The following is a 13,152-nucleotide window of genomic DNA, read 5'->3' as shown; positions in this document are numbered from 1 at the left end:
CCAAAAAAAAAAAAAAAAAAATCTTGACTCCCTTTTCTGTAAAGATCAGCAGAACTCTATAGGGGATACTGCAGTTTCAGGAAACCAAATGGTCAACATGTGCATTATAAAATGTACTCCATCTCAGTAGTTAAATGTAATTCACAGATTGTAGATGATGCTCAATATTCCTGCCCTCCTCTGTTTATTGTCAAATCCAAAAGCAGGCATCTCCTGTATTTCCCCTCTCACTGAGGTGATGTTTCACCATCCTATAATGTTGATTTTTAATAGGGCTTTGCTCTATACAAATGTTCATAATGAGATAAAGAGTAGGCACCCAAGGCGGGTGACATCTCAGTGAGTAGAGGCCCTTGCTGCCAAGCCTGACAAACAGAGTTTGATCCCCAAAGCCTACATGGTGGAAGGAGAGAACCAACTCTGGCAAATGTTTGTCTGACCTCTGTATGTGGGTCTTGGCACATGTGCACACATACACTAAATAAATGTAATAAAAATTTTTAGGCCAGACGTGGTGGCGCACACCTTTAAACCCAGCACTTGGGAGGCAGAGGCATGCGAATCTGTGTGAGTTCAAGGCCAGCCTGGTCTACGTAGAGAGTTCCAGGACAGCTGGGGCTACAGGGAGACCCTGTCTCAAAAAGACCAAAAAAAAAAGAATTTTTAAAAGAATGGGCGTCCCTGGCAAATAATAAATACTCAAGAAGATGTGTTAGCACTTACCTAGCATACATGAGGATTCGATCCTCAGCACTACACACAATAAAAAATAAAAATTCTTACCTATTTCCTTGTCCTTCCCTGAAGGATTATGAAAGGCACCTAGATAACTGTGCTTTTAAAATATGTGTGCTCGGAGCTGGAGAGATGGCTCAGCAGTTAAGAACACTGGCTGTTCTTGCAGAAGACCCAGGTTCGAATCGCAGCACCCACATGGCAGCTAACAACTGTCTGTAACTCCAGTTCCAGGGGATCCAAAGACCTCTTCTGTCCTCTGCGGGCATTACACGAAACGGGTGCACTTACCTACATGCAGGCAATACACACATACACATAAAATAATAATAATAAATAAAATATTTTAAAATATGTGTGCTCGGTAGCCCTGTGGAAATAAATTGGCCACCTCAGGATGTTCTCTAGACCGTTCTTGCCTTTCTGGGCATTTCCCTCCTATTTTCCCAGCAGGTAGCACAAGAAATTCATAGTCTAGTCCCCCTGTGGTTCCCATCGTGCTGTTGGGACAGAGATGTATTTCAGTGGGTCAGTGTTTTATTACCATCATTTTAGAATTTCTAGAAATGGAAATTTTCACAGGAGTCAGTAGACTAAATCAGTCCCCATGTTTAAGAAATTGTGTCTGGAAAACATGAATACTTAGCTGAAAACAAAAATGATCATAACATAACCTCAATTTTTTTTTTTTGTCTTTTTGAGACAGGGTCTCTCCCTGTAGCCCCAGCTGTCCTGGAACTCATTATGGAGACCAGGCTGGCCTTGAACTCACAGAGATCCGCCTGCCTTTGCCTCCTGAGTGCTGGGATTAAAGGCGTGTACCACCATGCCCAGCTAACTTCAATATTTTTAACAGGAAAATCACAAGTGTCATAATATTATAAAACTGTTTCACATATTCATATTAAGAGTATTGTAATTTGGGACTGGAAAGATGGCTCAGCAGTTAAGAGCACTGACTACTCTTGCAGAAGACCTGGGTTCAAGTCCCAGCACTCACATGGTAGCTTAAAACCATTTGTAGCTCCAGTTCCAGAGGATCTAATGCCCTCTTCTGAGCTCCACAAGCCCCGCAAAGCATGGGTACACTTAAACACATTCAGACAATACACTCATAAATTTTTTTAATTAAAATATTTTTAAAATAATATTATAGTTTTACAGTATGTAGTGAGTCTATATTTCTGATAGGCTAAAATTGGTTTACAGTCATGATCTAAGTTTTTCATCTTCCCTCTCTTGTAATCTAGCACAATGGCCTGAAAGCACTAATGCAGTTTGCAGTTGCACAGAGGATTACCTGTCCTCAGGTCCTGATACAGAAACATCTGGTTCGTCTCCTGTCAGGTAGAATCTTCTCTTCATTATTTTATTACTATTTGCATGTATTTTTCTTTGCAATTATTGAAACATATTTCAATTAGGAAATGGCATGCAATACTGATTTAGACTCACTGATGAAATCCAACCACATGAAGCAGGCTTCCCCAAAATGAGTTTATATACCACTGCCCCTGTAATAGTTGCAATGTTTTTTGTTTTATTTTTAATTTTATGTGTATGCATGTATTGCCTGCATGTAGGTAAGTGCACCCGTGTCCTGCAATGCCCCCAGAGGTCAGAAGAGGCTGTCGGATCCCCTGGGACTGGAGTTACAGACAGTTGTTAGCTGCCATGTGGGTGCTGGGATTTGAACCCTGGTCTTCTGCAAGAACAACCAATGTTCTTAACCACTGAGCCATCTCTCCAGCCCCACAATGTTATTTTAAAAATCAGCCATCCTCAAATATATTCAATTTATATTCCTTCTGCTCGTGTAGATTATTAAACCAATACCCATAGCTACTAAAATCCATGCATCCCCAATCTAGTTTGAAAAGGCAGAGATGACTTGGATGATTATTTAGATGTTAAATTTTGTCATATAAAATAATAGAAATCTCAGTGTAGTAATCTTAGAACCCAAGGCATGTGCTATTTCCTATGAGAGACAAGTTCTGACAGCTGATTTTCTTACATTCTAACAAGCTAGAGATTTACCTAGAACTCATGGTGTTCTCAGTATGAAAATGAAAAGGATGGGAATTTATATTACAGCATAATGATTTTACTTTCATTTGGTGATTTGCATTTCCAAATAAAGTCCACTACTCCTCTAATTCCAAACAAGCCAACCTTAAATGGTGCTGTTTGTAAAGGGATTTCAACCCTTTTGAAAAGCCAGGAATAGTTTTCTTATAGTTCAACTAACTAGAAGTACATAAGCAGCTCCTTTACCTTGGAAAATTTTTTGAGGCAAGTAACATTCCTCCTTATTTGTTTTTTGAAAGATTTATTTTAAGAATGTTTGCTTTCATGTATGTATGTATACCACATGTGTGCATGATGCCCTCAGAGACCAGAAGAGGATGTCAGACACCTTAAAACTGGAGTTACAATCAGTTGTGAGCTGCCATGTGGGTGCTGAACTGAACTGAACCTGGGTCCTCCACAAGAGCAGCAAGTGCTTTTATCCACTAGTCATCTCTCCAGACCAGCATTATTCCTTACTAACCTCCACAATCATTTTGTTTGGTTTTGGTGTTGCTAGTATTGAACCCAGACCCTTTCTAGAAAAGCATTACTATACCTCTAGGCTATATCCTCAGCTCTCTCATATAGTATTGTTTGTGTTTTGGTTTTTAATTAGCTTACAAAGTAAGTCCGTTTTTTGTTGTTGATGAGGTCTTTTTAAAAAATATTTTATTTGCCAGGCGTGGTGGCACACGCCTTTAATCCCAGCACTCCGGAGGCATAGGCAGGCCCATCTCTGTGAGTTCAAGGCCAGCCTAGTTTACATAGTGAGTTCCAGGACAGCTGGGGCTACAGGGAGACCCTGTCTCAAAAAGACCAAAAAAAAATTTTTTTTAATTATTTTTATGTGTATGTATTGCCTGCATGTAGGAAAGTGCAACCGTGTCATGCAATGCCCTTGGAGGACAGAAGAGGGTGTCGGATCCCCTAGAACTGGAGTTACAGACAGTTGTTAGCTACCATGTGGGTGCTGGGATTCGAGCCCCGGTCTTCTGCAAGAACAGTCAGTGTTCTTAACTGCCGAGCTATCTCTCCAGCCCCGCTAATAATGTTTTATAGTGCAGGCTGGCCTCAAACTTGTTGTATAGTTGAGGATGACCTTAAACTTCTGATCCTCCTGCCTCCATCTGCCCAATGCTGGGATTACAGGCATGGCGCACCATGCTCAGTATATTCATTATGGCATTCTCACATATAGTTTCTTTTTATTCATCTTCCTCCCCCATCTTCTCCTCAAGCCACTAGTGCTCCCCTGCTGTCCTGTGCTCCTCTACCCCCAGTAGTCCCCTTTCTGATTTTTTGACACATGTGTTCAACTCCCCCACCCCGACCCACCATGACCTTCCTCAAGACCTTTTTCCCTTCTTAGGAACTCTTTCTATTTTCATGGCTTGTATGGCTTGTACCTACACTCACACTGACATATATACAAGTATTAAAAACTAAAACGCTGGGTGTGGTGGCACACGCTTTTAATCCCAGCAATCGGGAGGTAGAGGCAGGCGGATCTCTCTGAGTTCAAGGCCAGCCTCGTCTACATAGTGAGTTCCAGGACAGCTGGGGCTACAGGGAGACCCTGTCTCAAAAAGACAAAACAAAAACAAAAACTAAAGGAACTGTATCTTAGGGAGAACAAGGATTTTTGTCTTTCTTGGTCCGGGTTACCTCACATAATAATCTTCAGGTCCCGGGGCTGGAGAGATGGCTCAGTGGTTAGTAGCACTGACTGCTCTTGCAGAGGACCTGGGTTCGATTCCCAGCACCCACATGGTGGCTACAAACCGTCCTTAACTCCAGTTCCAGGGGAATCCGAAGCCTTCTTCTGACCTCTGTGGCATTGCACGACACAGGTGCACTCACATACATGCAGGCAATACACAAAAAATAAAAATAATAAATAAGCTGGGCATGGTGGCACACGCCTTTAATCCCAGCACTTGGGAGGCAGAGGCAGGCGATCTCTGTGAGTTCAAGGCCAACCTGGTCTACATAGTGAGTTCCAGGACAGCTGGGGCTACAGAGAGACCCTGTCTCAATAATAATAATAATAATAAATAAAATATTTTAAAAATATGTATTTGGATATATGCCTAGGAGTGGGTAGCTGGGCCATATGGTAGTTCTATTTTTTATTTATTTATTTTTTCTTTTTGGTCTTTTTGAGACAGGGTTTCCCTGTAGTCCCAGCTGGCCTGGATTTGCTATGGAGACCAGGCTGGCCTGGTACTCACAGAGATCTGCCTGCCTGGGATTAAAGGCCTGCGACACCATGCCCAGCCTATATTTAAAATTTGAGAAGTCTCCGTACTGATTTCAATATTGGTTGCTCCAGTTTATACTCCTACCAGTGGTGAACAGAGTTCTTCTTTTCTCTACATCTTTGCCAGTATTTATTCTTTTGTTTTATTAATAGCCATTCTGACTGGTGTAGAATGGAATTCCAAAGTATTTTTAATTTGTCTTTCCCTGATGGCTAGAGATGTTGAGCACACCTTTAATCCCAGCACTCAGGAGGCAAAGGCAGGTGGATCTTTGTGAGTTCAAGACCAGCCTCGTCTACATAGTGAGTTCGAGGGCAGCTGGGACTACAGGGAGACCCTATCTCAAAAAGACCAAAAAAAAAAAAAAAAGTTGAGTACTTTATAAACATTTATGTTTCTTGTTTTGAGAGCTGGTTCTTTGATATATTAGCCCATTAATGATTGGCAGTTTTGGTGATTAATTTTTACAGTTCTTTATGTATTCAATTTATTAAGCTCTTGCTAGTAAAAAATTTCTCCCATTGTGTAGATTGACGCCTGGCCTTTACATGCACATACACACACAAACATGCATACATGAAAATAACAACTGTATTGATATACAATTAATTTTCTTGTTTTTATGTATACAAAGCTATTGCTAGCCAATCATGGTAGCCCACATCTATACTCCCAGCACTCAGAAGTTGAAGTCAGAATGTTGTTAGTTCCAAGCCAACCTAGTCTCCATAGCAAGGCCTGCACAACAAAAAAAGAAAAAACCCTGTTCTCTTGACTTCTTGATCTCAATTCCTTGTCACCCTTTCCCTGCCTTGGGGATTTGCTTTTCCTTAAAGACTGACAAATTAGAAAGATGAGATAGCTTTTGAGCTTTCTGCATGTCCTCCCAATTAATAGTCCCTGTATTCTGTTATCTAATTTTGTAAGGAAGATTGTGTCCTCATTTCCTGTACACTGCTTCCCTGCATACTCTCCCTCTTCCCGCCCTAAATCTAGTCACATGTTATGTATGTGTCACAGACTATTTAGAAATGTGTGGTTGCTGGGGAAAAAATGATAGAACTTTTATAAAAACAATTCTGGAGCTGACATACAGCATAGTGGAATGGTGGCATGCACTCTGAGCCCCAGCAAATATTTCTTAAGCAATGTCTCTTTCAGTTATGATAGTTCATTGACCTTTCCTTCTAAATCCTATGTTTCAAACTTTATATGTAAGGCTTTTTGGTAGTTTTTGTTTTTTAGTTTTGGGGTTTCTTTGTTTTGTTGTGTTTTGTTTTTTTCCATTTCAGGTTACTTTTTTTTTTTTTTTTTTTTTTTTTTTTTTTTGGGTTTTTTTTTTTTTTTTTTTTTTTTTTTTTTTCTTTTTGAGACAAGGTCTCACTGTATGGCTCTGGCAAGCTTGGAACTCACTATAGAGACCATGCTGGACTCACACTTAAGGAGATCCACTTACCTCTGACTCCCGAGTGCTCCACTATGCTTGGCCTTTTATTTATTTCTTTTTGTCTTGTTCTGGTTTTTTGTTTATTTGCTTTCCGTTCAGCTTACTTTTTATCATGGTTCCCATATCTTAAAGGTGTTCTATAATCCTGTTGTATTTTCATTTTAGATGCTTCCAATTTACATTTTATTCAAGTATACTGCTACCTTACTGACTGAGTTACATTATCTTTTTTTTTAGTTATTCTTCCCAACCTAAAATCAGAAGACACACCATGCCTTCTATCTGTAGATCTATTTCATGTTTTGGTAAGTGTTCAATAAATTTTTTTAAGTCACCAAATTTATAGTTTTGTATGACTTTTTCTTTTCAAATTCATGTTTCTGTTCAAGAGTATAAACTTTGTTTTCTTTTTATTTATTTATTTTTGATCTTTTTGAGACAGGGTCTCCCTGTAGCCCCAGCCATCCTGGAACTCACTACGTAGACCAAGCTGGCCTTGAACTCACAGAGATCCACCTGCCTCTGCCTCCCCGAGTGCTGGGAGTAAAGGCGTGGTGGCGGCTTTTATTTGTCGTTATATGGCCAGCTTATTTATTTGTTTTTATTTTATGTGTGTGTTTTGCCAACATATAAGTACACCTATGCATGCAATGCCTACAGAGGCCAGAAGAGGGCATAGAATGCCTAAAACTGGAGTTACTGACAGTTGTGAGCCACCATGTGGGTACAGAACAGAACCTGTGTCCTCTGCAAGAGTAGCCAGTGCTCTTAACCACTGAGCCATCTCTCCAGCCCCAAAAGTATAAACTTTTGATCTTCAACCCATAAATTTTGGTGTCTTGGCCATTTTGTTTATAAATGCTTATAGATTTCACTGAGACATCAAAAACGTTTTAAAAATGAAAGCACATTTAATTTTCAATTTGTAATTGGTCTTGTCATAGTTGGTTACTCATTGGTATAAGTGCAAGCAAACCTTTTCTATTTCTATTTTATGCTTCCTCTCCACCCCCTTTTTTTGTTTAGATTACATGCAGTGAGTGACCACATGAGCTATATAGGAATCATTAATTATTTAGTATAGAGACCAGGCCATATGTGCATCTAGGCTTCTTCAAAACACCCATGGACAGTTAACAACTATTGTTGACCCTGACTCTCTTTTGGAATCTCCTGGAGAGCATTGAAAAGAATGCTGATTATTGGACCTTATCTCAGAATCTGATTTTGTTGGATTGGGTTGAGGCTTATGTATCAATGTTTTTTCAGAGTGCCCCCCCACCCCCAATGTTTATATTATTGACTCTTCTGAACCACACAGTTGAAAAACACCACCTAGACATATCTACAATAAGTAGACTCAGCAAAGAGATAACCTGTTTGGTGATGGGCTTTGTACACCATTTATGGTATGTTATAATCTAAGATATTCTGTTGAATAACTAGGGAAAGTATGGTGATAATTAAAAAAAAAAATAGCGAATCATTTGGTACCCTTTACATTTAGTTATGAGATGAATTTGTGTTGGTCTATCATGTTACCTATGTCACTGTCCATTTGTCTTTCATAGGTAGGTGCTGTATTAGCATTCCCATCCTTATACTGGGATGACACTGTTGATCTGCAGCCTTCGTCAATTAGTTCCTCCTACAACCACCTTTACCTCTTCCATTTGATCACCATGGCTCATATGCTTCAGATTCTTCTTACAGTAGACACAGGTAAGGCGCCCATCTGAGTGTTGACTGGAAATAACATTTGCTCGTGCTTTATTCATGGAATTAATTATGCTTTTTAACGGGTATCACTTAAGCAGGGAAAAGTAGAATAAACTCTGAAAGGGATAATTAACTGAAGCTTTTGATTGTCATATTTCTAGGTACTCCCCAGACATTCAGAGAGGCCATTAGAACCTGCCTTTCTCTCTCCCCCCCCCCTCTAAATTCTTCATTCTCAAGGTCCCTCCATGGTTTTATTCCTATTCACATACTTTCCACCTTTCATTGGAAAAACATTCTTCCAGCTAAAATGGTAGCACTACATCAACCTCGTAGCATTTTTCACACGTTATCTTTTTTTTTTTTTTTTTTGAGACAGGGTCTCCTTGTAGCCCCAGCTGGCCTACACTTACAGTGTAGACCAGGCTAGCCTCAGTCCCACAAAGATCCACCTGTCTCTGCCTCCCTAGTACTGGGATTAAAGGCATATGCCACCATACCTGACATGTCTTATTTTATAGTAATTTATAGCTTTACCTCTTTCCACTCTTTTCCCTGCTTCTCCTTTTATTCTGTTAATTTAATTATTGATTATAGAGACCGAACAGATTTGAAAGTCTTTCCTCTTAGCCTCAACTGTCTGGCAACCTTTGTTCTACTCAATAAGTGCTCATTAAATGTTTTTTAAAAATTAACAACTAGAGCCGGGCATGGTGGTGCACACCTTTAATCTCAGCACTTGGGAGGCAGAGGCAGGCGGATCTCTGTGAGTTCAAGGCCAGCCTGGTCTACATAGTGAGTTCCAGGACAGCTGGGGCTACAGGGAGACCCTGTCTCAAAAAGACCAAAACAAAATAATTAATGACTAGAGTTACATGAATATAATACAACATTATGAACTTATAGCGTAAATGCCCTTTTAGGGTCTAGTCATTAGTAGCAAATGAAATGCTAGGGAGATGGCTCAGTGAATAAAGTGCTTGCTGTGCAAGCATGAAGACCAGGGTTTAGAGCTCCAGAACCCACATAAAAGGTAGGCTGCCTGTAATCTCAACACTCAGGAGGTAGAGGTGGGATCAATGGAACAAGCTAGCTAGCCTAGCTGTGATCAGTAAGCTCCAGATTCAGTGAGCAGCCTGCCTCAGTAAAGTGAAGACCAGTCCAAGAAGATACCTGATCAAGAAGATACCTGACCAAGAAGATATCATCCTTGAGCTTCCTGGTATATACACATACATGTGCACATCCACTCCCCCTACACGCACACAGAGGAGAGGAAGGGAAGGAAGGAGAGAGAGAGAGAGAGAGAGAGAGAGAGAGAGAGAGAGAGAAAGCGCACCAATGAGGTCTGGTTTTGTATTGCACTGACCAATAAGGGCTACTGAAAATTCAGATAATTTAAAGGCAGATAAAATTACATTAGAACAAAATGTAACACAATTACATATACATTCACTCTTTAGTCCAGCTTAATAACACTTCTAGGACTCTCTGGCCAGGTATGGCGGTACATGCCTGTAGGCCTATCTGCTTGGCACAGTGAAGCAGGAGGATCACTTGAACCGAGAAGTTGAAGGCCAGCCTAGGCACATTAGTTTAAAAAAAGAAGAAACAAACCCAAAACAATGGAACAGAATTGAGAGCCCAGAACTAGACCATATAAATATGATCACCTGATCTTTGACAGTGGAGCCAAGAAAATACTTTAAAATGAGTAGCAGGCACAGTACTATACACCTGTAGCCTATGTGGACCAGGCTGGCTTCCATCTCATAGAGATCCGCCTGCACCACCATGCCCAGCTAAGGTGAACATTTTTACCTCCATTTTCATACAGTAAACTTGAAGCTCAGAGCACTTAAGTGACTTGCCCAGAGGCTTAATATAAGGGGCAAAGTTGGCAGTTATAGGAAGTTTTAAGATCATGACCTCGAGGTTTAACTTATAGAATAGATAGCAAATTCTTAAATTCATCTTGCAAATTTCTTTTTTTAGGCCTCCCCCTTGCTCAGGTTGAAGAAGACAGTGAAGAAGCTCGGGCTGCATCCTCTTTCTTTGCAGAAGTTTCACAGCTTACAAACAGGTAAGTAGCAGGCCATTGGTCCAGTCTGCTTCAGTGCTGTTTTAATAATTCCATGTATTGTTCAGGAATTTGGCAATATACCTCTCAACCATTTTAATTCTTGTTTTAAAACTAGATAAGTAGGGGCTAGAGATGGTTCAGTTAAAAGCACTAGCTGCTCTTGCAGAGGACCCAGGTTTGATTCCCAGCACCCACATGACAACTAACAACCCTCCATGATTCCAGTTCTGGGAGATCATTGCTGTCATCTGACTACAGACATTGCATGACACTGGTACACTTACACACACGTGGGCAATACACTCATACACATAAAATAAGAATAATAAATAAAAATTTTAAAAAACTAGGGGCTGAAGAGATGGCTCAGTAGTTAAGAACACTGGTTGTTGTTGCAGAAGACCCGGGTTCAAACCCCAGCACCAACATGGCAACTAACAACTGTCCATAACTCCAGTCCCAGGGGATCCGACAGCCTCTTCTGACCTCCATGGGCATTGCATGACATGGGTGCACTTACCTACATGCAGGCAATACACCATACACATAAAAAATTAAAATAAATAAATAAATAAAATTTTTTAAAAACTAAGAGTTTTTGTAAAGTTTTTGCCATAGGGATAGGCTTATAGTGAAGAAAACTTACTTTGATGGTTTTTACCGAAATGAAGGTAGATTAGGGTAACAGCTACTCACTGTTTCATGACTCAGACAAATTCAAAACATTTTTGCTCTTGATAACTGTTTTTAGAATATAGGCAAGATATGGCGACATTTAAACAGTTGGCAGTGTTGATAATTTAAATAAAAGCAGAAAACAAATTGCCTTATTGTAGTAATCATACAGCTAATGTACATAACTAGTTAGAAGGTTTCAATCTTTTATTAGTAGCATGGGAAATATTTTTCCTTTTTTTAATTTTTTTTTATTTTTGACACATCTCTGTAGCCCTCACTGGCCTTGAACTCACAGAGGTCCACCTACCTCTGCCTGCCAAGTGCTAAGAGTAAAGGTGTGTACCACCATGCCCGCCTGCACTTATATTTTCTATACATATAGTATATAGCTATATGTAACTTATACAGAAAATTTAATTTATGGAAAAATTGAGAAGAGTATAAAATGCTTCCTTTTATCCTTCCCACATTTTGTAGTATTAATGGTACATCTGTTAAAACTGATAAAGTAATGTTGAAATACCATTATTAGTTGAATTCCATAGTTTACATTAGGGTTCACTCTTTTAATTGTACCATTACAGTGTTATATACAAAGGCTCATTACCTTGCAGATCATCTGTCAGTTTTAATGCAGACACTGGGATATTTCTATGCTTTTAAAAGTCTACATGGGGGGCTGGAGAGATGGCTCAGCGGTTATGAACACTGTTCTTGCAGAAGACCTGGGTTCAAATCCCAGCGCCCACATGGCAGCTAATAACTGTCCGTAACTCCAGTCCCAGGGAATCCAACAGCCTCTTCTGTCCTCCGAGGGCATTGCACGACACAGGTGCACTTACCTACATGCAGGCAATACACACATACACATAAAACAAATATAATAAGTAAAATATATAAAAGTCTACATGGGAGGCTGGAAAGATGATGGTGGATAGACCACATACTGCTCTTACAGAAGACCTGGGTTCAGTTCCTAGCATGTACATGGCTGCTCACAGCTGCCTGTAACTCCAGTTCCAGGGCTTCTGAAGCCTTCTTATAGCCTCTGTGGGCACTGCATGCACGTAGTACACCTGCATACATTCAGGCAAACACTCATACACATAAACTTTTTTTAAATTTTTTAAGTATACATGGGACCTAGGTGTGGTAGTGCACAGCTTTAATCCTGGTGCTTGGGAGGCAGAAACAGGCATATCTCTGTTTTAAGGCTAGCCTGTTTAACATAGCAAGTTCCAGGTCAGCCAAGACTATATAGCAAGACCCTGTCCCAAAAAAAAAGTCTCCATGGTAAAGGGTAGATATTCAGCCCATTGCAGAGTGCTTGCCGTGTTCATTGAAGCTATCTAACTGTTTTCTTTTCTATGTTTAGAAATAAGTGGGAATAAATTACAAGTAATTTTGATGGAATATGTTTCAAATCTAGTATCAGTCTGGTAAATATTCTTTTCTATTCTGAAATTACTGTCTTTTAGCTTCATTGGGTTTGGCATTCCTGGCTGGTATTTGTGGGTGTCATTGAAGAATGGCATCACCCCTTACCTTCGTTGTGCTGCGTTGTTTTTTCACTATTTACTTGGGGTAATTCCACCTGAGGAGCTGCTTACCAGTAAGTAAGAATGAAATCAGAGTAGAAAATGGAGACTTGGCTTCATAGTTCTTATCTTCAAGCTCAAGACAGGGACAGAGCAAGTGAAATCACTTCTTTGCTCCACCCATCATCTGTGTTCACTGTGAACTCATGTGCCCTGCCCAGGTATACAGTAAAGATGACCCCAGAAACCAGTTTACTTTCATTCTGCAAATCCTGCTCTTGGCTCCTGTGTATGTTTAGTTAATGTTGTGGGGGGGAGGAGGGGTCTGGAGAGATGGCCTAGAAGGTAAAAGTGCTAGCCAATCCCAATGACCTGAGTTCAATCTCCAGACTCCACATAAAAAGCTGGATGCAGGGCTGAAGAGATGGCTTAGTGGTTAAGATCACTGATTCCTCTTGCAGAAGACCCGGGTTTGAATCCCAGAACCCACATGGCAGCTAACAACTGTCCATAACTCCAGTTCCAGGGGATCCAGCGGCCTCTGCTGACCTCCACGGGCATTGCACGGCATGGGTGCACCTACGTACATGCAGGCAATACACATACACATAAAAAAGT

General features: G+C 40.3%; 1 protein-coding gene across 1 annotated transcript in view; it reads left to right on the top strand.

The window, feature by feature from the left end:
* Positions 1 to 13,152, top strand: part of Ubr1 (ubiquitin protein ligase E3 component n-recognin 1) — a gene marked incomplete in the record, with an annotated part of 168,776 nt that overhangs the window by 134,650 nt on the left and 20,974 nt on the right. The window contains 5 exon segments of the mRNA XM_008846839.3: positions 1,986 to 2,082; positions 6,754 to 6,821; positions 8,088 to 8,238; positions 10,231 to 10,318; positions 12,475 to 12,608. Of these exon segments, the coding sequence (XP_008845061.1) occupies positions 1,986 to 2,082; positions 6,754 to 6,821; positions 8,088 to 8,238; positions 10,231 to 10,318; positions 12,475 to 12,608 (538 nt within the window).

Source organism: Nannospalax galili, unplaced genomic scaffold (assembly GCF_000622305.1).
Source record: "Nannospalax galili isolate Female #2095 unplaced genomic scaffold, S.galili_v1.0 scaffold342, whole genome shotgun sequence".
NCBI lineage: Eukaryota > Metazoa > Chordata > Mammalia > Rodentia > Spalacidae > Nannospalax > Nannospalax galili.
This window is presented reverse-complemented; position numbering and strand designations above follow the sequence as displayed.